The 24,789-nt window shown below is 44.8% G+C and overlaps 1 protein-coding gene across 7 annotated transcripts in view; it reads left to right on the top strand.

Annotated features, from left to right (window-relative positions):
- Window positions 1–24,789, top strand: part of LOC135909139 (protein sax-3-like) — a 462,790-nt gene that overhangs the window by 430,523 nt on the left and 7,478 nt on the right. For 6 of the 7 annotated variants that reach the window (XM_065440957.1, XM_065440960.1, XM_065440962.1 and 3 more), the window contains 18 exons: window positions 3,153–3,434; window positions 4,595–4,733; window positions 6,268–6,395; window positions 8,167–8,291; window positions 8,837–9,197; window positions 9,715–9,966; window positions 10,218–10,397; window positions 11,971–12,095; window positions 12,452–12,677; window positions 13,622–13,737; window positions 14,300–14,471; window positions 17,980–18,144; window positions 18,542–18,569; window positions 18,736–18,900; window positions 19,721–19,883; window positions 20,797–20,887; window positions 21,014–21,088; window positions 21,682–21,878. In XM_065440957.1, coding sequence (XP_065297029.1) covers window positions 3,153–3,434; window positions 4,595–4,733; window positions 6,268–6,395; window positions 8,167–8,291; window positions 8,837–9,197; window positions 9,715–9,966; window positions 10,218–10,397; window positions 11,971–12,095; window positions 12,452–12,677; window positions 13,622–13,737; window positions 14,300–14,471; window positions 17,980–18,144; window positions 18,542–18,569; window positions 18,736–18,900; window positions 19,721–19,883; window positions 20,797–20,887; window positions 21,014–21,088; window positions 21,682–21,878 — 2,990 coding nt within the window. The remainder of the gene's footprint in view (window positions 1–3,152; window positions 3,435–4,594; window positions 4,734–6,267; window positions 6,396–8,166; window positions 8,292–8,836; window positions 9,198–9,714; window positions 9,967–10,217; window positions 10,398–11,970; window positions 12,096–12,451; window positions 12,678–13,621; window positions 13,738–14,299; window positions 14,472–17,979; window positions 18,145–18,541; window positions 18,570–18,735; window positions 18,901–19,720; window positions 19,884–20,796; window positions 20,888–21,013; window positions 21,089–21,681; window positions 21,879–24,789) is intronic. The other variant, XM_065440959.1, reaches the window with a different exon arrangement.

The raw sequence follows: 24,789 nt of genomic DNA, 5'->3' as shown, positions 1-24,789 counted from the left end.
TGTGCAGTTGTTTTTTTCGATGCCTAGCTTTTTTTCCCCCGCTGACTCCTGCCATGTTCGTTCAGATAATCTTACGTGCCCTATTAGTATACTGCACTAGAACAAAAAGCGTGTTTCTATGTTGTTTCGATGTATGGAAATTTTCTTTTTCCGCTTTCGCATAGAAAAGACACGTAATGGATGAAGACTGATAGTTATAACGTTTCGTATCCCTTACGGTACAATTGACTCGTAAAACTATCATTATGTACAGAGAGAAACAGTAAAATTGCCATGCTTCTGTTTTAAATGCACTGCGGCATCTCGCCCTAGTCACCTTAGTCAGCTAAACCTAAGGCTATGTCGGTGCATGAAAATCGGAATGATATGTAAAAAACAAATACATACAAGCGCGAAATTGCCACATAGTCATGGCACGAGCGCGACTGGTCCATGCCTTTCGAAACGCATCGCTCGATGCTTTGATGCATACCAGCTGTTGTACACTGTGCAAACAAACTGCGTGGCACTGAGATGAAGACGTTGCGTTGCCACCGATATATTTCTTGAACACCATTAATTGAATCATGAAGTTAATTTTGTGTAGCGGTTATCGAACGTGGCATTTAATGAGAAGATTCTCTTTTCTTTATGAATTACTCTTTGTTCGTAGTGTTGCACTACGAATGCGCAATTGTTGAGAGCATTGGTCACGGGGCAATGTATCGACGTAGGGCTGTGTCTGAGCAGTGTATGTGTGTTCTGTAGCCTGATTGTTGTGCAATGTGACCGTACTACAGAAAACATACGGGGGGGGGGGTGCTCAATTCATCCTCAAGAAGCCAGTATTTTTACAAGTAGCAGAGGATATTGAAATATTTTTTGAGGGCAACCATTTCAGTTTTGTCTGTTTGTGGGACTAAACACGCATAGCATAGTCAGATCTCAGTGTAAATTAACGGGGACGACCGGCATGTTTTGGTTCCTAACAACCGACGTGATGCCATCTCACTTGGACGTCCTACTCATCGTTCCTGGAGTCATACTGGAGTAATTCGGTCATACAGTAGCGCATCCTAACGAAGTCACTAATAAAATGACATCGATTCGCGAAACGATGTTTGTCACCTTTTCAATATTTCCCCCAAGTCGTGGGACCTACTCGCAGCCCGTATTCTCCACTTGTAACGGGGGTTCGTTACATAAGTACGTAGTGCCTGGTTGGGCCGTAAACCACGTGGCAGGAGGCAAAGCCCCAAAGGAATGAGAATAATTTTGTTATTTGGGGCTTGGCCGTCAGTCATGACCCCATAATCAAATCAGTTTATTCGGACATGAACATGTCTACACAGAACATGCCCACGGAGTAAGGCACGTTCCTCTCTCGCTAAATCTTTGCATTGGTGCAAAAACGATCACTTTGTGTCCCCGTGTGTTTAATAGTTTACAGGAGAAATCGGAGACGTACGTCGATAAAGGTAGGGCCACGTGCGTTCTGAGTGGTCAAAGCGCGCGCATTAGGCGCGCAGGTCAAACAAATGTGAAATCTATGCCACACCACGCAAACGTGCAGTGCTGTGCAACAAGCGACGTGGCGAGCATGGACTTCGATATTTTGATCTAAATTCGCGACAAAATAACGCATACTTTCAAGCAATTATTCTTATTCTTCTCTAATTGTAAAATATGTAAAGGCAATCCACTGAAAAGACCCAGCGATTTAGAAATCTCTAATAAGAAAAACGAAAGCAATAAACTGTGTACTGCACCTCTGCTATGTCCTGGGTGCCATTCACTCAGCAAAGCACTTTATTTTTCTCACAGCGTCTCCTCCACCGACGCCTGTGAGCCATTTGCGACTGTAAAAGATGTGACGAAAAGAAAGTGCACTACGTCATGCAGTAACTGTTTGTTTGGCCAACGCGAGCTCTAGTTTTGGGAGTACTGCACGCTTTTCTAATTGACAGCACGTGGCGTCCCTTCTTACCTAGTTCCCCTCCCCCTCCTCTCTTTTTAACAACTTGCGTTGGTCGACCGACACGCGTCGGGCCAGGTCGATGGTGACGGCGCGTGCGGGCTGGGTACCTCGCTGTCAGGCTGCCCCGTCACACCCGACGCACCGCGCACCTCTACGGCGCATGCGCGATGCCATCTGCATGCCTGCGTGCTGTTGCACTTGGCGGGAATAAATGGCAGCAGAGATAGATGACCTGTCGGGCGCTGTTTACAAGGCCCTGAGTGATGCCTTTCTTTCTGCTGCCTGCTCTTTGATGACGCGCGGCCTTTGCCGACGTCTCCTGCTCATCGCAGGACAAGGCAACTCCCTTACTCCATATCGTTGTCGGCGATGTTCACGTGCATTCGCAGGGATTTTCCATGTGGAATCCACTCTTCGCACACGAAAGCAGACGAATTCTATTTGGCGATGTACGAGACGGCGCCGCAACACAAATAGTGAATGTGCATGGTGTCTACAGTTTACGGATGTGGGTGTGGGTCGCATGGTTGATGTGGGGCGTGTTATATCGACAGCATGAGTGAATTTTAAGCTTTAGTTCGGTTTGACTCAAATGTAGTTCAAGTACGGTACGCGAACTGGTTTCACTAGCGTAAGCATATAAACGAGTGAAAGTTTTCATTACGCAGTCAGAGTTCAGTGTAACCAGTGGCAATAAAAAAGAAAGCGCGACAAAAATAGACAGAAAAACAAGGTGCAGTGATTGATAGGAACATACATATATTTATGTAGCTCTCGCAGCGTTCCCAGGGTACGGGAGATCCGCGCACGGCGCACGCCATGGCTTGACGGGAAAGTTTTTTTTCTTGTAGTTCTTTTCTTTGTGTTTTGTTTATCCTTGGCTGGGTGTGACAGCGGCCGTTCTGCACACACGAAGGCCGCCTGACGCACTCGTTTGGCATTGCGCGGAGTTTGTTCGGTCGATTGTGGTTGAAATGTTGTTTTGAAATTGCCGCACGTTTCGCTGTATATTCTAGCCGCAGCTTCACAATGTCCAAAAGATGGCTCTGTAGAAGTCACCTATACTGGTATGATATAACTGCGTTAGACTGTACGCTGCGAGACTGTACACGCCACAAAAACCAAGTGCACGAAACCCGCTTCTGGTGCTGACTTCGCGTTCCCCGTGTCCCCCTGTGTTCTCGTGCACGCACAGCCCTTCGCGACGAGTTCCGCCAGCTGCCCAAGAGCGTCCACGCGGCGGCGGGCGACTCGGCGACGCTGGAGTGCGTGCCTCCCAGGGGCCACCCCGAGCCCACGGTCACCTGGTTCAAGGACGGCGTCCAGGTGCAGCCGGGCACGGGGCGCGTCCGCCTCCTGGCCCAGGGCGCGCTCCTGATCGCCGACGTGCGGCCCTCCGACCAGGGGCGCTACGTGTGCCGGGCCGCAAACATGCTCGGCACCAGGGACTCGCCGCCGGCGCTGCTCTCCGTGCACAGTAAGCTTATGCGATTCCTTAATCTCCGCTGCCAAAAACGCACGTGTGCCTGCTGCGCACCTCGGATAGCACGATCGTGACGCGAATTTTCCCCCGGGTCTCTTGGCCTCTTGGATATCTGGCCTCTTGAATTTCTTTAGTACGTTCCTTTCCAACACATTGATGAAAGTTAGATGATCGTCCTCTGAGTCAACAGACAGTACTAGAGCACCGTCACCAACGATCATCGGCCCAGAAGGCAGGGAAGGCACTTTTGTGCTTTCTCAGAACATCTTGTTTGCGCGAGTGGCTTTAACTCAAGTACTGTCCATACACGTCTCTACACCTTCTCTCTCCCTTTCCTTCCTTCTCTTTCTTTCCCTTCTCCCTTCCCCCAGCGTAGGGTAGCCAACCATACTCTTGACAGGTTAACATCCCTGCCTTCCTATATTCATCTCTCTCTCTCTCTGTCCTTGACGTTATTCTTGCAAGGGAAAATGTCCCGCTGAGGGCACGAGTTCTGCAGGTCTGTAGAAGCTTTTACTGTATTGGCAGAGTAAACGCTGTAATTGGAGCTATTGTGCTTACCGTTAACTCTATATTGGCGTCGCTAATACTACACGAACGGGCTTGATGAGCGTGAGCTTGCAATTTCGCGCTTTCGCGTACCTATCTATCGTTAAGCACGAGGAACCTGGAAGGAGGTGGTTGATCTGGTCGTAACAATATTCTGTCGTAAATATTTCAACATTCACCACTTACACTGTAGAATAGAAGAAACTTCGCAATGAGCCACAAGTGTATCATAGAGACAGATAATCTCTGTACGACATGAAAAAAACCTTTACATTTTATGCAAGTAAGAGGTGGCAATATTGACTTGTTTGCCGCCTGATGCCAAAGTGCAGCAATAAGAGAGGAAGGAGCACACGCAGCAGGCGTCCCTGACTGATTTTTTCAGTGCACAGGCCTAATGCAGTGATGCAGGCGCACATTCCGTCCGTATATGCCGCAAAGCGTGGCGAGGTTTTCAGCGTCAGTGCCTTTCAGGTCCTGGCAAATTACATCGAATAAACGCAAAATTCATGCGCCTCTCAAAACACACGTAACAACCCATTTGAGTGTTGTTCGCGCATTGCAATGCACTGTGTCACCGGAGCGCCTTGTTTTTTCACCCACAGCGAAGCCCTATTTCGTTCGTGTCCCAGAAGATGTGACGTCACTCGCGGAAGAATCCGTCGAGTTCCAGTGCAAGGTGAACGGTGACCCCAAGCCGACGGTTACGTGGAGGAGGCAGGATGGCAAGATGCCCGTTGGCAGGTGGGTCACGTGACACGCAGCAGCGCAAGCAACGCATGTTGATTCATCAGCTTTCCAACTTTAAGGTCGTTTTTCACGAAACCATAACTTGCTTGAATTGAATTGAATTGAACTTTATTTTTCGTTCATTCAAACGAGGGTAGACTGAGACTAAAGGCATAAAGCCTGAGAAAGGTCTCAGCCCCCGCGAACGACAGGCTTGACAGCAGGTCACACACATATGCACAATTTTGCGCGTTACAACAGCGTTGGTTACTGTGAAAATTCATGGTAGCAATGTTCATGGTGATTCGATTCTGCAAATATAGGGTACAATGTACAACAACGGCTAAGTGCAAGTAAGTACTTGAGATCCTAATGGTATGCTAAAATTGTACAATTATACATGAAATAAACGTCAGCTAAATTATGGAGCAATATAGAGCAACAACATGCGCAAGAAAAGAAAAGAAACATCATAATTGTGTGCCAAAAGTAATAAAACAATGGGAACAATACGTGGATGCAAACATATTTGTGTTAATACAAAAGCCAACAATAGATATTAAATGAAATATGTGAATCCTGAAAAGAAAAAAAAATATGTAAGTGTAAATATGTAAAATATGTAGAACCTGCTTTGGCCCGGTGCTATATGCACGTTTGTCTTGTAGAGACTAGTTACTGGAAAGCGTCTATATCTTATACGGCAAAGTGTGCTACGTCGACTTAAATACAAAATCTTGCAATTAACCTAGCTCGTCCTCGTCGTCGCGTGGACCGCAGCCTCAGTTCACGAGGATGCAGGTTTTCCATGCCACTCAAAGCGAGGTGTGGGAAAATATCCCCTATATTTTATTGTTATGTTCCACAAAGCTAGAACAAATAATATGCTTTAACAATCGGAATGGAAAAAAATTGGAACACGAGTCATTAGGCTTAATCCTTGTTAGCGACATTACTGCGAATGAGTCTATAGCAGAATTTTTGGGGAACGTGGCATCTGATGTGAGCACTGACGGGCTGATGCAATGTTAGCCTTTATGCAGTAAAGCCACCACGCTGCTCGCCTGTTAGGAAGTGGCATTCGGAGATAATGATAATAACTTATGTTTTTTGGCACAATGACCAGGGATAGCCAAATCGCGCCAGCATCGGGAGATATGAAAAGAAGACAAAATGGCCATGATGCATTAACAGTCCAATATCACTCACTTTTTAATGCAGTGAATTGAAAACACCACGGAGCGATGTGTTCCTAATTGATGTTTTAGGTATTTTCCTTTGCTCAGGAGTCTGTGAAATACACACAGGTTTTTTCATCATGGGTATATCATTACTGCTAAGTTGAATTCTCTTAGTGCGAGATTTTTACGCGCGCTTCTTTTTACGCGCTCGAGATGTTAAATTGTTGTTGCCTGTCGAACATTCGTTGCGAATGTGTGCCATTGCTTCGTTTCTTTATAAGGATGAGTCCACAGCAAACCTGTTGCGAAGTGTTTTTTTTTGTTTTAAAGAAAGAATGAATTCTGAAACCTGTCCGTTTGCATTTCAGGGCCTACGTTCAAGAGGACAAGAGTCTGCACATTAAGAATGTTGCCCTCGCAGACGAGGGAACATACATTTGTGAAGCAGAAAACATTGTTGGATCGGTCTCTGCTTCGGCAACATTAACCGTGCACTGTAAGTACTCACTCCTTTTTATTAGCTCAGCAGTATCCATTGTTACCTGATTGCGAATAGAGCTAGTCATAAGCAGTGTGTTATATACTCTTACTTAAGTCTATGTCCGAGCCGTAAATTTAGTCACTACATCACGCGCAAGTTGGACCTCAACAATAACTTCAACATTAAGCATCCGTGGAAAACGATGTATATAACGCACAATGTAGCCACCTGTCGCGCTCAGGGTCACCATAAACCTGGTAAACGTCATTGCAGTTTGCATTTACAATCTATTAGCATTCACTGAGACAGGGGTAAGTGGAGAACACTCGGAGAGGTTGTCGCCCTGTAGTGCATTGAACTGGTTCGTGGTGATGACATACACTGAATCGCCACGGTCGCCGTCACAAACAAGCGAATGGGCTTTTGGTTGTGTTCCTGTTCGCACTGTTCTGCACAGTGCAGCACAGTGCACAATAAAGCACAGCACGCGTATCCGTAGTTACTGTCGCTTTGAAATTTGTGTTGCTCGCGATGTGTTTCGCGGAGGTCATTTAAAGACCAACGGCAATGAATTTTTGGAGCTTGTGAAATGCCCAGCTCAAGATCGATAGTGTCCACGTAGACAAGTCACCATGCAAAATTTCTGCTTTGAAATATGAGCAGGAGCTCCACGAAGGGCACGCCGAAATATAGGCGTTTTTGATGTGAAAAAAAAAGAGAAGAAACGCCGTCATTGCCGCTTGCGAGAAGAGACACGTGACCCAAAACGCTTGACTCTTTGGCATGAACTCCGAGGTAAGGTGGCACCCCCAGTTGTCAGAATAATTTTCGGAGGTGGCGCGCTGGGACTTACGTCACAGCGGCGACCACCAGGTGCACGCGTTGTGTGGTTAGGTTCTGTTTAAATGGTGCTAACAAGAAAGCTATACCAGGCAGGTGACTTAATTAAGATTGCTTCAGTGGTATATAATCCTCATTTATGACAACTACGGTAAAAGTAAACTTTCGTTGCTGTTGAGCTCTAAAGTAATACAACGAAAATGATCACATACAGACAGAGACAGTTTTGCGCACGGTTTCTTTGTTTTCTGTGCAAAAAATAAGGGAAATGTGGTATGGTATGGTATGGTATGATGAACTTTATTTAATGTCCTGAAGGTTGACGCAGGTGGCTCCCACGTCGGGACAGTAAGGTTTAACCTTACCGCCGTATCAAAATCGGGTAATTATTATAATTATTTGGCCAAGAAATTAACTGTGCTGCTAGCCCAGTGCTTCATCAATCTTCGTTGCAAATGGTGGCATAACTTCACTTTAGATTAATGTTCCTCACATTGAGCCGGATCCTATCGTCACCAGCCACTGCTATGCAACACCTGCACTGTAAGTCTTTATCTAATCAAGTACTTATTTCTCACCTGCAATGAATTGGAACTTCGTACATTGTTAGTATCCGCCAACAAGTGCGCAAGAAAACTACATGTATTGTTCAGCTTCCCTTTTGCCTTCTGCTGCGCGTAAATAGTTGATTTCACCCACACTTGCTGTCGTGATTCAAGTGGCCTTCTAACACGTTAGTGCGGCCAATACTACGGCCATGCAAAGTTTGCTAGCAGTGGTTTACATTGTCACTGAAAAACAATTTCGGCTAATAATGACTCCCAAGTTGAGGCATAACTTAGCTGCAAACTCCTTAAATACATGTTTAGTGGATGCATTTACAATAATGGTATTGCTTCGCAAGGGTTCTCACATATATATATTTTTTTGGCCTTACTCATTCCAGCGCGTCCCACATTCCGCCTCACGCCCCAGAACCAGAAAGTGGGGCTCAACGGTGTCGCCAAGTTTGACTGTCTTGCGACAGGCAACCCCCCACCGTCCGTGTTCTGGACCCGAGAAGGCAACCAGGTGGGCCCGTTAGCTTTTCGCGCATTGCACTTTCACTCACTTGTAGAACGAGTATTGTGCTAATCTTATCTCATGCTAAATCATTATGGAAGACCATGAAGTTCAGAATAAAATTCCCTTTGGAATAAGAGCTTCCCAAGCGAACACTTCATTGTACGTTGCGCATTAAAAGCACTCCGACGATGGTTTATAGAAAGTAACACGAAAAAATTTTTTTTAAAAAGTTTGACCGATACATTCTGACTGTTACACAAGTACGCGAGCGAATGCCCCTCAATGAATCCGTGAGCTTCTATGGCTGAAAAAAAAAATGTTCCACGTAATGAGTCGGTGAAAGATGACCGTTGTCTCTAGATTGGCTGAAACACGCAGACTCCAAATATTTGAGCAAGGTAACGGGGGTATTTTTGTACTCGCTGTTTGCTCAATAGTGCCCTTTCTTGTAAATGGTGTACAAATGTCGCAGTAGCTTTCGCCTTCGCATTATTGTCATTCAGGGCAAAGCGCAAGTTATGATCCCCCTTGGGTTTTTTTCTTCCGCACAGGTGCTGATGTTTCCGGGCAAGTCTCACGGCCGCTTCTCCGTTAGCAACGAGGGCACGCTGACCATCTCCGGCGTGCGAAAAGAGGACCGCGGCTACTACGTCTGCTCGGCGCTCTCCGTGGTGGGCTCCAGCATGGCCAAGGGTCACCTGGAGGTCACCGCGCTGGCCGACCTGCCTCCTCCCATCATCCGGCTTGGACCGGCCAATCAGACTCTGCCGCTGCACACGGCCGCCCAACTGCCCTGTGAGGCGGCTGGCACGCCCAAGCCCGTGGTGCAGTGGCTCTACAACGCTGCTCCGCTGAGGGTCGAGGATCGCCCCCGATATACGCTTTCGGAGTCTGGCACTCTTCAGATACAAGGTGATTGCGTGGCTCCTCGGAGAAAACCGGTATAGCATGCGCAAAGCCATTAGGCCAGTGTGAAAGTTTGTTAGAACTCAGGCGGCGGTTTCTGCTGCGTGGGGAACCGGAACGGAGTTGGCAATGTTCCAACGAAAAACATGGTATTTTATTGCCCGGCACTTAGGCGCACATGGTTACATCGGGAATGAACATAATATCGCACTGATCGTCTCTTTATAAGCACATGCTCACACATGAGCATTACATGTGGTATGGTTATCAGAAGAGCGATCGCAAACATAACCTTTTCTGCATGTTTTCAGGTCATGAGAGACGTTCTTTAAAACGAGCTCGTCAAAAAAATAACCATCAATAAAAAAAGTAAATAAAAGCGATTCAGAACAACATATTGAAAGAAAATCGAAATGCACAATTATATAACAGAATTTACAAAGTCGTAACAGCTGCTATAACTGGTGAGCTATACTACAATGCAGGGGTTCTTACTTCTGCCATCTTTTCTTTTTCTCTTAAGATCTCCAAATGCTGGACAGTGGGGCATACACATGCAAAGCCTCAAGCGAAAGCGGCGAGACATCTTGGACTGGATCCCTCAGTATTGAGTCTCCGCATAACCCAAACGTGAATTTTCATCGCTCCCCTGATCCCTCCACGTTCCCGGGACCCCCGTCACAGCCAGTGCCGGTAAACACGACCGAAACTTCGATAACGCTTGCATGGAGACGCAGCGAGAAAGTGGGTGCGTCCTCGCTCAAGGGATACACAAGTAAGTTGGAGTCACGCACTGTGCAAACATTATAGCCACTGGTTAATACAGAATCAATCAACAGTCACTTAACACCAAGAAAATGAAATAGCTACGTTCTCCAGCGGCCAAGCTCGCGAAGGGTCACGGCAACCATTTGGAACAGGAAATAGTTTATTGTGGTCATCTTACATGACAAAATAAAGAAAGACAGTTTGAGCGTATTTAATATAACCTAGCATAAGCTAAACTCTTCTTTTGCTTATTTACAGTTGAGTACTACAGCAGCGACCTGCAAAGTGGATGGGTCCTAGCAGCCCACCGAGTGCTCGCTGAAAAATACACCATCCAAGCTTTGCGGCCCGACTCACGCTACGTGTTCATCGTCCGAGCAGAAAATTCACACGGGCTAGGAGTTCCTAGCCCTGTCTCTGAACCTATACGAACTCTAGGTGAGTGTGATTTTCCACAACGATAAATATGTGTACGCGCATCTAAATCACGAGATAATTGTTCACACATCGCAGATCAATACGCAGCAACTACGCCCCGCATAGCGGCAGTGCTGGCATGGCGACATATCATGTAAAAATGTTTTTAAATAGCATTTCATCTCCTTTGAAGCGCTCGAGAGCTTTAGAAATGCATGAGTTTTACTTGTGTTCTACTTCATTGTCTCTCATTTACTGCCGATAAACTGCTGCAAGAATATGAGTTTCAAAAGTCCAAACAAAGCATTTTGTGCGACGCCTACTAAGCAGCAGTCTTGTGGGAGGTATCGATGTGTTAGCTCTGATCACCATTTTCTATTTTAGACAAGTCTTGGTCTATTAACTCGGTAATTAGTCTGTATACCAGTTTATATGCGTGCTAGATACGCAGATATATAAATTAGGTCTTCCGAACTTCCTAAATCATAACAATTCATCAGCCATAACAATCTTTCCTGAGACTTCCTAAAAATAAAGTTTGCATGGTGTGAGTTTGAAATCTAGTTCATGTTCTTTCGTGATAATAAATACGCAGATATATGACATCTGCAACAGATAACCAGTAATTGTGTTGTTTAACGTCCCTAAACTGCAGTGGGCTATGAGGGACAGCTTAGGGAAGGACTTCGTATTATATTGCCCCCGTGGGGTTCCTTAACATGCACCAAATGCACTGTGCATGAGTGTTCTTGTGTTCTAACCCCATCGGAATGTGGCTGTAGCGGACGCCCATTGAAGAGCTAGAGACACTCGTCCTCTTCTGCATCGTTAGTTAAGGCTGACATTAAGTGCACGACATCTGCGTCATTAACTGGAAAGTCACTTTGTAATGAAGTAATTTATGATTAATACTGTGAATACGTCTCTGAGGCGACTTTCGAAAATTTTTGCAGAAGCTAAATTAGAAAACAGCCAGTATAATGACTTTCACATGCAGACGAACTTCGTCTAAAAATAGTTAAAATGTCAAAAAACATCATCCCAGCCATGTGGTACCGGATTCAAAAATTTATGCAACACTGCTACGTAATCAAAGATGAGGTTGTCAGTGTCCGTGACGCCTGCACGCCAGAGTGTGCAGAGCACTTGTTAGGAGAGTGTGGAAAGACGAATCCGCGTGAAGAACACACCTTGTCGACGCTTCCACCGCCACCACTCCAACACCTATGTGGAATAGATGATAAATGTAGCGTTTTCTGGCGCAATGGACAAGTATGACTCTGTGTGGAATAGGGCCACCCGGTAACATCACTTGATGGTTCCAAGATAATCCTCCGGACCCTTGCCGAATTCGTGTGAAGTGACGGCTTGGAGCAGTAGCTCTAAAATAACAGCCTCACCTTTACACGCCATCCTCTTACCCCATCCTCTCTGCTTCCAGATCCTAGAAGCAAAAGGAAGGCACCATAGCTTATCCCTAGATTTTTAGGAAAAAATATTTTGTTTTTTACTTTCTCTAGCTTTCCTATGTGTACTTTTTAATGGGTTAACATGAAAGCATTAGCAACCACAATTATCTCTAAAATTTTCGCAGGAATGACACCACATTTCCTCCCCGAGTTCAACCTGGACGAAGCGCGCGCTAAGCTCAGCTCGTGTGTTGTGTCCCTGCAAGACATCCGGGCCGTCAGTTCAACAGCCGTCAAGCTGAATTGGAAGGTATTTCCGTCCTTCAGTGAAACCTCTCTGTCGTTTGCCCTGTGAAATTTGTCAATGGGTAGACTACCTCAAGAAGTAGGGACGCTCAATGTGTGCTAGCCTTTCTATGTCGTAAATTATGGCACCATACGCCGACCAATAGTCGCTGGTGCTTACAGGACAAGAATGGTATTTTTTTAAAAACGATCTTAGCTAAAGGGGAAGAATTTATTGTTAGCAGACTGTTTGCTTTTAGCCTGATAGAATCTTCTAAGTGTAATTTAAAGCATTTATTAAAAGTGAGTTTTTTATGACCTGTATCGAATCTCCATTTCTGTTCACCTTAACCAATCACTGTCTTTGTTTGTATCACGCAGATCCAGGGCATGAGGGACTACGTGGAGGGCTTTTATATTCGATTTCGAGACATGAGTGGTGGCTCGCAGAAGTACAACATGGTGACTGTACTGAACGGCGGAGCGCTATCATATGTACTCAATGACCTGAAGAAGTTCACGAAGTACGAATTCTTTCTTGTACCGTTCTACAGAAGTGTCGAAGGGCCGCCGAGCAATTCGAGGAATGTTCAGACCCTGGAAGATGGTAAGTAAAAAGTGTCGATCACCAGTTCGAATAACGTTTGCTTTTGCATGCGCAAATTTATTAACCACGCATCTTAAGAATACAGCTGTCCTGGTGAGGTTTAAGTTTATTGCGCTAATTGCATTGATTTCTTTTTCTGCGTTACAAACTCGTTGTTTGGTTTGAACGCTTTACCGACTTCTCAAGGCAAACAGCTCACCGTAGGTGAACCACTTCGGGCAAGTAACTGGTGAAGGGTCAGTATAATTGAGATACAGGTATGTAGCGCTTGCGTCATGGCGCATCGAGAAGAGAGAGGGAAAGAGGAAACGCTGGAGCTGGCAAGGACTAGGGTGGCGTCGAAGACCGGGTGGCGAAATAATGAAGCTGTTACTCTAAAACGTTCAACTGAGACCAATAAAATTTCAAAAAGAACTGACAACAGAACAACACTGGCTCTCTGGATGTCAGTCGTGTCCGGAAAAGATGTCAAATATTACATAGCTGGCTGGTGGGGGCTTGTCACTTGAGTCCGGGGTAAGAAGACTCTCCGTTCGTTAAGGTATTAGCCATCGCGATGTAGGATAGAAACGTTCCCAAATTTTCACCAGGTGGACGTTTGGTTTGATAGCGGACTCAGCGAGAGAGAATATATGTAATACTACAAGCTTATAGGCCAACGAAAAATTGCGTAATTGTCTTTTCTACCGGTTTAATAAGAAATATTTTCCAAATTTTTATGCCATTTCGCTACCTTCGTTAGTACGGCGCCGCGTAATATGCACTGCATTACCGCTGTGAATGCAGCGAAAATAACGTGCCGTGTTTCTATACTCGCTTCGTTCATTATGATATCTGTGAGAAATGGCAGGCATATAGTAAACAGAAATCTTTAATACATGTGTGCAAGTAAAGAGCAAAAAATACAAGGAGAAGTGCCGACGTGATACAAACTCTTTCCACAGTGCCAACAGCGCCACCCGAAAGTGTGGAAGTGCAAGTCCTGAATGGCACAACGGCAACCATTTTCTGGTCTCCTCCGCCGCCGCAACACCGCAATGGAAGGCTCAGGGGATATATTGTAAGCAACGACATGTTCTGGTGTGACCTTTACCTTGATTCATGTTTCGGTCTCATCATTTACTAGGAATACGTAACACATTTATAATGTTCGAGTGCTTTCTTTGAATTATACTACGCACGATCTTAAGTTCAAGAAAAACACAAGTTGACATGAAGATGAGGGCTTGAAGTGATTAACAGTGGTTGAACAATAAATGAAGCTGTAGCCAACAGGGGGTCTTGGCCCATTGGGGGAACATTGGTTTCGGTGAAATTCAGTACTCAACCACTCTTGTTCATGATCATAAGTTGTACGGATCAAACAATCTTGTGACAGGTAATGAAAATGGGTTGAGGTGACCTCCCAGGCGCATCTGCTTAAAATCTGCATACAGAAAAAGAGCTACGTAATAGTCGCGTTAATTATGAGGGCAACGTTTCTGAAGAAGAACTACACACTGAATGAGCTCGAATTCATTTTGAAATGACGATTATAAACGCTTGTAGTTGAGAACAGTTAAGCGAAGCTACACAATGGCCGTGTTAAATTTCAGAAGAGTGAAATAATAATTTTTATGCAGGTGTACGTGGACGGAAACTCTTCTAATATTCACCTGAATCAGAGCACGAACTCTACGACTAACAGCCTTACGTTAAACAACCTGAAAACAGGAGCTTCTTACGAAGCACGTGTCGTAGCCATGACTACTGTAGGTGGTGGACCAGCCAGCAGCGCCGTCCTGTTCAAAATGGGTGAGCTATTGTATCTTGGTACAATTTTTTGGAGTGCGCGGCGAATAATGAAGTGCATCAAATTCTAAGCGGTCACTTCTAAATGCAGCAAATGTGGTGTTTGATGTTAGAGAAACATTATTAGCAAAATAAGTTTGTCTGTAATAATAAATGACGCTAATGCAACACGAATTAAAAAGACATGAAAGTCTGTTTATGTGAACTATACTCTCAGTGCCTATTCGCCTTACAGGCAGGGGTGCTTTACGCATGCGTTATTACAATGTCGGATAGGGCCGTTTGAAACGATGAATGATCAGGATTGCTGGCAACCGAGATGTGGAGGTGGTTCTATCCTGCGACTGTCTTCCGCAGAAATCAATGCTAGAAATGTTTTGTTGGGCAATCTGGGGCACCTGAACATTGAAGTTGTGGTCCATTCGCGATGAGATGTAATTTGGTTGTAAAGAGAGCTCTTTGTTCTTCAAGTCAAGGAGATCATATTTTATTTGAGGATTCGAGAAGTATTTTTTGAAAGAGAAATAAACGGGCGAGTTTCCTTCCAAATATAAAGTCTCGCAGATCGAGGTCAGATGGCAAGAAGGCGCGGTAAGCCGGAAAAGACGCAATAACGTCAGGAATGTAGACTTCAGTTCGACGTTCCTGTACTAGCCCGACATGACGTTAAGGCTTTTGACGGTGCTTGCATGCCCCTAGTTAACTTCTATCTCTCAATATGGACTGAAATGTATTCCAAAGGAGCCAAAGACCGAACGTTACAAGTTTAGGGAACTTTTAGTGGAACACAATGTTATTATAAAAATATCTATACTTTGGGATCCGGGACGTCATAGTGGCGAACCAGCGGTGGTTTTTCCACGCGAACGCAAAGATAAAGCAATATAAGTTAGACCTACATTCGCTTACTAATAATCAAACTGTTACTCTGAAATTATTGAAAGCGGAGCTTAGAGGAAAAAAGAAAAGCATTTTATCAGTTCAGACTAAATTAGTGTTTTTATTTGGTGGCCCATTAAGGGAGGGGCTGTTTAACATCACGCAAATTAAAGGCTGCGGTGACGTGCTACCACACAACGATGACCTGCTGCACGCCCACATCGTGGCTGGGCCGCCGAAAGCGAACTCCGTGCACTCAGTGCTCGACGGCATAAGAAGGGATGAAGAAAGTGAGGTGGACCCTTTTCGCTCCAAAAGAGAAGCGAGAACAGAGAACCAAGCTTTACCCGTGTCAAATGCGGATAAGCGCAGAATGAACAATAATGGCAGGCCTGATTTGGTGGTATGCGAGCTGCTCTTGGAGGCACAGCTACTGTGTGGTCTTAACCAATTCACTGTGCATGCTGACAGGCGCATGCGCGACTACTTTGTCACAGTACGTCACGACTGCCCGCAATTTTCGTGATGTAACCCGTTTTCCGGTTCACGTGCGAAGCTGCACTGCACATTGTCCGCGTCTCGACCTGCTTGCATTAAAACGCCACGTACGGGATTTGTTTTTCTCCAACTCTTGAGGAATTGAGGATTCATGCTTTATTTGAGCACTAGAATGTTCTTAGCAATCTAAAAGAGCTTTTCCTGTGGGTACTCCTTTAAAGGGCGTTGATAGGTCTTGAACGGACGAAAATATTCCGAATAATAACACGATTTTCACACGTAGAAACGTTCTTCCTATGATTTATAAAGCGAGAGAAATCGCGCTCTTCCGTTTTATTTGAATGCTGCAGTGCGTTAACTTTGTTGCCTCCGAGGCAGCCATAGGTCACAATTCAGGGCAAAAATTATCGGTTCCCTGGAGTTCACATGTTAAGAAGGATTTGACTTAATATATCATCGAGGTCTAGGTTGCTATGACAATCGCGAAAACATGGTTTATGGTTAATCCGCCTTTCTCAAGAAGCAGCCTTAGCTCGGGAGCTTCCGTCTAAACATGTGGGAAAGGATTAATTGTTTTTCAAGGCAACCACTGCACCGTATTTATGAGATTTGTTGCTTTCAAAGGGAGCCTGAAATGATTTTGATAATTTTCTACGAGCGCACTCAGTCGTTAGGGTAGGACCCTCTAATCATTAAGTGACACACTTAAGCACTCTGCGTGAAACGTGTAACTTATTATGACGTTTAAAAATGTGCATTGCTACCGATCGCAGCGGCGCCGCCTCTCCCGCGAATTTTCAGCCGCCCCATCCCAATTGACGCGTTCAGCCGAACTGACGTCAGTTGGGCGAGCTATCCGATTGGCGACCCAGGTCTAGTTATCGATCATTTTTTTCAAATTTACGGGACCAAATGTTGTTTATAAAAGTTTTAATGTTCGTTAATTTCCTTCTATAAACATAAGTAACAGAAAGAGAATACCCAATGAGAATATATCATTACACTCAAGCACTTCCGGCACACAGCAAGTATCGTCTGCTTGTGTTACAACGTTCTGCGTGTTGACACGAGCTGCGCGCTCAGCGCTGGTCTCTAGCTTTTTTGTCGCGAGCACCATGGATCAACCTTCACCGGTAAAAAATGTTTATACCCTCTGGGTCGTATTTTGTCTCAATACAATGATCGTCAGCTGTCTTGCCCTCACTCATTTTTGTTTACTGCTTCGAGCCCGATACTTCCAAGTCACGAACGAGATGCGCGTTATCAGCGTGGCGTAGAATTCTCGAAAGTAGCGAGCGCGGAGTTTTCAAGAAAGGAAACACAAGCAAGGCAGATGACAATTATCGTTGCTGGACAAGATAAGCCCCAAAGGGTGCAAACTTTTTAAAAGAGTGTTGTTGCGTTGTGAGCTGCAAACCTAGCAACTTGCGACATGTGAAGCTGCGACATCGTGTCCCACTGCAAGGTAACACCCGAGCGGACTGGCTGCAGTGCTTCGGGCTGTCTGTATCCGATCGGCACCAGCATCTACGCGCTTGCGGCTGTGATTTCAGGCTGAAAGATTACTACCACAATAAAGTTTAGCGTGCCCGGTATTCGGATAAACGCAAGCGACAGTGGACCGTATCACCACTTCTCCACCTCTGTGTAGCCGTCTTCTTGAATTTTCTGTTACCGCCATCTTCTTCAGCGCTGCTGGCTAAATGTAGCCTCTTGTTTCATTCTACTCACTTCTTTCTCCACGCTCGGCTACCTTTGATGCCGATTTCTTTGCTTATATGTAGCTGGCTTACCCGACTTCAATTTTCTGTTGTAGACTTGTTCACTTCTTGTCTCTACGTCTGCTTGTCTATTCGGGCACCTGCCCACTGGCACATAACTATCTCGTAGGATTGACCAAGAATGATCACTTGCGCAGTTTAACATGCCCAATTGAAAACACCCAATGTCCCAAGTTGTCTATTCAGTCACATAGCCAATGAACCAAGTTGGCATTAAAGATATTACCTACGGCGCGCGAAGTTCGCTAAGGATGCTAGTCGCATGAAAGAGCCGTATCAATACATAAATAAAGGATATAATATGGGTAACTTCAATAACCCTTACCGTTGCCAATCATCTGTTTACTTTTCAGAAAGCCCATCTGCATCAACAGCACTCTCTACACCTTTTCAAAACATCGTGACACAATCATGGTTTATCGCACTTTTCGGATTCTTGCTGCTCGTGGCTGTCACTGTCTTCGTCCTTCTTTTGATACGGAAACGAAGGCTGCAACATGCGAAATCGCTCACAACAGGTAAGCATGCGAGGGCTTCCGAACAACTCATTTTAATTTTTTTTTGTCACCATCGCATCTAAGTGTGACACTACGTCCTCCGTCATTAGTTTCTTTCACGTTTTCCTCATATCATATTGTATTTTTCAAGTAACTTTCGGTAACTCGTAGCGCGTTAGCTCGGACAGAAGTGAAATAGAGCATTGGTAAGCGTGCCTGACCTGTGCAGCTAATCCCCTGCAAAATCTAGCTATCCAAGTTACTACAGATTCGGAACGATGAAATAAATATATTACTGCGAATTAACACCACCTCGCCTTCATATCACGAATAAAACTGTTTCATCAACTTGTTTTACATTCACACGTCATCTCGTTTTAAATTATTGATTAACATCTGTCCTTCATCCTCCTTCTAGTTCCTGTACATAAGCAAGAAGACATCAGGTGAGCAGTTCTGCTTCTTATTAAATTGCGTAATTCACGTCACCGCTTTGTGTGCATGTAGATTTACACATGGCATGGCCGCAGTTCGCTTCGGAAGAAACGTCATGCCGAACCTGGCTGGAAATAATAAAGTATTGATTCCCTTGCTCCCTACCCCAACCCCCAGCAACTGCTTCAACTCCCTCAATGGCCGTCCTGGCCTCAGCCCTCATGAAGCCTTGTGGATTAACCATAGTGCCTGGAGATCCTCTGACCAATCCAAGGACTCTTTTTGTGAAACCAAGCTTCTTAACAAAATGAGCTGTGCGTCAAATGATCTTAACTATTCTAGGTGAGTTGCATCCAAGCCTATCACTAATATGCTTAATGCTTACTTGTGACAGCGACCTGTTACCTGATAGTGGAACTCAATACTTTACGCTGCTTAACACAAATCTGCTGATTTAATTCGCCACAACTGTGATTACTGCTCATATTGAATGAGATGCAAAAGTGCCTTTCAGTTGAGGTTTTAGCACGTTGTAAGTGGCCAGAGAGGTAAAGCGATATTTATAGTGTAAATCAATCAACCTGATAATACGGACTTGGCGAAATTATTATCGGCCAGAAATGATTAGATTCTTTAACACCCTTTTGACTAACAGAAATAAATAAAAGTCAACGTAATGCATAGCACGATTAACTGTACTGATGCCAAAATGGTTAGACAGTCAAAATAAGGATTTCAAAGCTCGTAGTGTGTTACTTCATGAGAGAGAGAGAGAGAAAGGCAAAGGAAAGACGGGGAGGTTAACCAGAGATTATCTCCGGTTGGCTACCCTGTACCGGGGGAGGGGAAAGGGGATGCAGTAGATGAGAAAGAAAGAAGGATAAAAAAAAGGAAAAAAAAACCTAAGCACACACATGCACGTACACACGAACTATTTCTGTGGGCACTGTCACGCTAAAAAGGCAATCCTAGTCTTCATGATTTAAAACAAAGGTTATGGTGCAGAGCAGACGAAGAGAAAGTGAGAGAGAAACGGGACGTATACGCGCGCCAGTCATGAGCCAACTAGCTCAGCAACAAGTTATGTTATTTCATCATCGTCGCCAATAAAAAAGTTTTGGTACAAACTGCTAATGCTGTTTTTTGTTTTCTATATTTCCAGTGTCTATGCACCTCTAAACTGTGGGATCAATGCGCCTGACTATGCAGAAGTGGATGCGCAGAGCATGACAACTTTCTACAAAAAGGACCTCCCCTCGATTCCAGAGCCCTATGCAACGACTACGCTAATCAACCCATCACTCCAGAAGAGCCTAAATGGTTCTGTAAGTGCAAGATAATTCTAACGTTATTTCTGTTCTGAACTTGAATTGTTTGTCATTTTAATGTGAAAGGAAAGCATGACTTGCAAAACTAATTGCAAAAAAAACTAACTGTAATTTTGGGTGCGATGAATAGCGCTTGTAAATGGCACATTATACGGGTACAAAAATTTCTAATAGGGGTGCGCTGTATACGTTTGGTTTTTCCAAATATGTATTGCATATGTGTGTTAAACAACGTGGCATCTCCGCGTTATTTGAAGCCGTAACTCAAATCACAGCATTTAAAATTTGTGTGTTAATATTGCATGTTGAATATGTCGTTAGAAATACATATAAATAAACATATTTGAATTCTGATTGGGCATATGAACTATACATGCGAAAAGTATCATGATATCTGGCGGTTGCGGAATCATACTTGTACGCAGTTTCACTGTTTTGATAGAAGATCTTCTGAAGCGGCGTGAAAGCAAATATGATTAATGGTACACTTATCTATATGCAAAACGCAATGACTAAGTTTAGAAAGCACGCTGATATTTTTTTTACATGAACCTTGTGTAGCGCTGTGCGAAAAACCCAATCTTCAGGAAACAGCGCTTCTTGGCATAGCTTTCGCTTCGGTGGACTTTCTTCTATGTAGCGATTATATTATGGACAGCTTTTCATCCTTTACATAACTACATAACTCTTGACTGAGAACTGATGCATCGCCATTCATTGCAAGCTAAGTCTCATGACAAACGGTGGTGTGCCACGACTGGTAATTGGGAAACTTAAGCTTTAGGCATGAATCCACACGCTAATTGTTTTTGCGGCCGATTTATTCGGTACTGTCACTTTTATTTGCAAGACTCCAAGATGGTTCGCTGTCACAATGTGAACAGAAAAAGAGTGTTTTTTTTTTCCTCAGGCCAAGGATGCTCGCAGTGGAAGCTCAGCGGAAGAAGGAAGCCGCAAATCTGAGAAGGCCTTTGACTTTGAGCTTGCGCGTGCAAGTGAAGGTGAGAATTTGTTGCGTTTTGATTGTAGCTAAAGCATCCTGCTAAAGGACTCCTGAGATAGCTCTAACGTTGACAGACTGTGCCTCACATAGGCTAGCGTTTAATTGCTTCGGTGATTCATTGCAGACGGCATCACAGATCGGCTGTTGGAATCTGAGAAACTTGCCAGTCCCGCCAGTGACTCAGGAAGCTACACAACAGGTAACTGTTTATTATATTGTATATTAGACTTGTTGTTATCTGTATACATTAGATTAATTCGAAACTAAAAACTAGTACCCTAGACAAGATATAAAGGGTAACATTCTTGACTGCCAGAGTTACAGTGAAGCTTATTTAGGGAGGGAGATCGCAAAAGTAAACAAAGGATCGTGTAACTTTATGTTAGACCTTACTTTTAGTCCATTGAAATGTTACCCCCTTTTGTGCATATCGCACGTAAATGGCGTGTAAGCTTTCTCTGTTTACTGATTTCTTCCTTCCTACACTGGCCATCTTGCAGTTGGGTTACGATGCCGTAATTGTCACCTAAGAAAACATAACGCGAAATTCCACATGAAAAGAAGTTTTTATATTAAGGGTGTCTTAATGGTGTCTGTGTATGTATTCATACAACTTTTCATTATTTGAACCCTAGAAAAGCTCAGCTCATTCTGAAAAATTACTGCAGTGGTACCAAGCTCAGATAAAGGGTGCAGTCTAACAGGGTACACAATCAATGCGGTCGCAAACAGTTATATGATACAAGTACTTTGAAGAACGCCATGACATTGTTGGTATCGCCGTTCTTTCAGACGAGTATGGAATGCCAATAAAAAAGTGCCGGCAAAAGTTCTCGCGCGGAGGACCTTCTTCCAAGGGACCAATGATGAATTGGTCTGAAATCATTCCTCCACCACCTGAGCAACCACCCAGTGAGGCTGGGTCTCCAACAAATACTCCGGCATGCTTCCGAGGGACACCACCTCGCAATGTACAACTGAAGCAGAAGGTGAGTGCTGCCTTCAACAATGTGTTAAAGATACGGCGCGCTGTCGAGGTGCAGTATGTTCAGGTAACCAATTGGCGTTCAATTACTTCATTCTACAAAATAAAAATATAGGTATAAATGCGACGTACCTTGTGCTTCTACTAATTTCTCTAAAGTCCGTTTGGATGCTCTATAATCGGTGACAACCTACCAATTACAAACAAGCTCTTTCAACAAAAGCGCAGGGGACATGCCCTTCACCTCTGAAAGAGAGCCGAGCCTGCTGGAGTCCGCTCACATCTTAGTAAAGTTGTTCTGCAAATATAAATGTTATGTCAATCGCAAAAGGTAGTTGTTTCAGTCTAAAAATGTTAGCTATGGCTGAGCAGTGATATAGCGACCACCCATAAGATTTCCCCGCGACGTTTGGCTTTCGTCCTGAAACCAGTGACACAAAGACCTATCTGCGCGGAGAAAACAGTTGTTTTTGAACTAAGGGAAGTCTCTTGACGTCAGGCAATAAGCAAACCTAACCGACTGGCGCATCCATCGGCCGGCCATCGCGGCGGCGAGATGGGTTTGGAAGTCCCGTCTACTACAGCGCTAGCTACGTTTTGTGGTGCTTCCGAAACATTGCAGAACAAGAACAATCTCGGCGATAAAATAGAGCAATCTACCGCAGAGTGCGCAAACTACGGGTGACAGTATGGCGTAATCTAAAGCAGCTGTTTAAATTCGGTGAAGCTGAATTTCTTCGCCGCTGGAATACGCGGTACCTAACTGTCTCTTGAGGCGATGTTTTCCTACAGCCGGAATGGTGCCCAAAGTATGTTTGTTTCAGTAGCGATTCTGTATTTGTGTGTGCCTCGGATGTCATTCATGAATTCGACACTTACAATGATGTTTTTTCATGTGCGCTATAATAGTGTTCTTGAAGTGGAAAAACCAGTGTGAAGCAGACATTTGCTGTTTTTTTTAATACCAAGTACGATGTACTTACTGCATGTGCGATACGTTATATCACGCTCAGTGTTCGTACCGCAGTTGTACCTGTGCATACGGGCGAATAAACTTTCTTTTGATCCGTGCAAATTGTGATCATGTTGGATAGTGAACATAGAACCCCGTAATTCTTAGGTTGTCACCGATTATAATTACAGCCTGTGTGCTATGTCGCTTCGTAGAGAAGCCCGCATATCATGCAATAATGCGTAGCGTACACTGGCTAGTTGTTAGGCGTCATTTTATGCTCCGTTCCGCTTGCACTTTCGTTTCGTGTCCCAAAAAACCCGTAGCGCCTTCTATGTTTCAATAGGCGAATTTCTGTGAATACACAAACTTCTGTCTACTTACCGCCGCCTACTTGTGCGCACACGTCTGCGACGTGATATTTTGTCAAAAACCCGCCACGGGCCAACAAGCATCCGCCCAAAGCCCAGCCAATAGAGTTCCATGCAATAAATAATAAATACTAGAGGGAACTCTGCCGCTAGTGCCGACAAGAGCTGAAAGCGGTCTAATTCCGCCACTGTGGAAATCATGCTCTGTGCATAATTTGTCTTAACGTTGTCCTTCTGGCTTCACAAACTGCTTGGTCGCTTTGTAGACTGATCATTTTAAACAAGGTACTGTTCCATAAGTAATAAAATAAACACCAATAAAGCTGTCCGACGTTAGGATTCGAACACGTGACTTCTGGTACAGAGGCCCGATATTGAAACCATTGCGCAACGGACGCATGCACAGACAAGGGACACTCTTATGAATTTCTCGCGCGCAAGCGTTGAGACGATTCGCGCGATTCTATTTGGCATTACCAAGGCGCAGGTAAAACGCAGGCGAGAGCTAGCGCGGGCAAGGTACGCGCGGAATAAGCAAGCAACCAGTGAATTGCGCGTGTAACGACAGGTAGAAGATTCTGACGAGGACACCTTGAAACGTAGGCAAGCGCACCGGTGGGCTAATTACGCGAAAAAGAAAATGCACTGCAACAACATGTCTTACATTTACCAAACACAAGATTTGTGGCAAAAGCGGGTCTACTGGGGAAATCGTCATAGAGTGTGCAGTATTCTACAGGGTTGCTTAGCTCCTAAAATACCGCAGTAGTGGTTTAGAGTAATCATTATAATAAATACTAGGCCTTCACAAGTAATGAGTACAGTTTGTGCTACACACTAGTGACAATTCCGCAGGGGGGAGTTCTTCCCTCATCTTTTCTTTTTTCTGAATTTTCGAGGCTAAGGCATCGACTGGCCCATTGAGCGAAAAAGCCGGCACGTGTAGTCTGTAGCAGCGAAACGGCACCTAAATTCCCATTGGGTGCAACGCCACGTCACGCGCGCGCCTCGATGGAGCAGAGCGGGTGAAAGGGAAGAACACGTGCTGCCTCATTGGGGCGCCAGGTGTTGCTTGAGGGAAGAGGACATCGCCGCGACGCCACGTCACCCTCGCTATCGCTCCGGGTATCCAGCGCGCGGTCCGTATCTCTCTCTCTCTCACCCACACTGGGCTTAGCTGCTGAGTGCGCCTGCCGGCCTTGGGGGCCGCTGTTTCTTCCTCGGTCTCTCGCCTCGCAGGACGTCGGTGGCATGCGGCGTTGGTACCGCAGGTAGCTGCTGCTCGCAGATTCGTGCAGCGCGTACCGCTGTCGTACATTACTCACCTTGCAAAACTCGAAGGACCGCTTAATGTCTTTCAATTGGAAATTAATGCTCTCGCCTTCGCAACTCGTAAGAAATGCTTAGGTTTCCTCGGATTTTTTTTTTTGCTTTCAGCTTTCTTGCCACGGAGGCCTTCACAACACGACTATTGTTGTGTTGTGAGTAAAATTTGCATTTGAATTAATTGGATATTTAGAGTACCGTAAGAAGCATGTGGGCCATTTGAACATATTCTACGACCGTGCATATTTTGGAGGCGATTTAGTATT

Source organism: Dermacentor albipictus, chromosome 4 (genome assembly GCF_038994185.2).
Source record: "Dermacentor albipictus isolate Rhodes 1998 colony chromosome 4, USDA_Dalb.pri_finalv2, whole genome shotgun sequence".
In the NCBI taxonomy this organism is placed as follows: domain Eukaryota; kingdom Metazoa; phylum Arthropoda; class Arachnida; order Ixodida; family Ixodidae; genus Dermacentor; species Dermacentor albipictus.
This window is presented reverse-complemented; position numbering and strand designations above follow the sequence as displayed.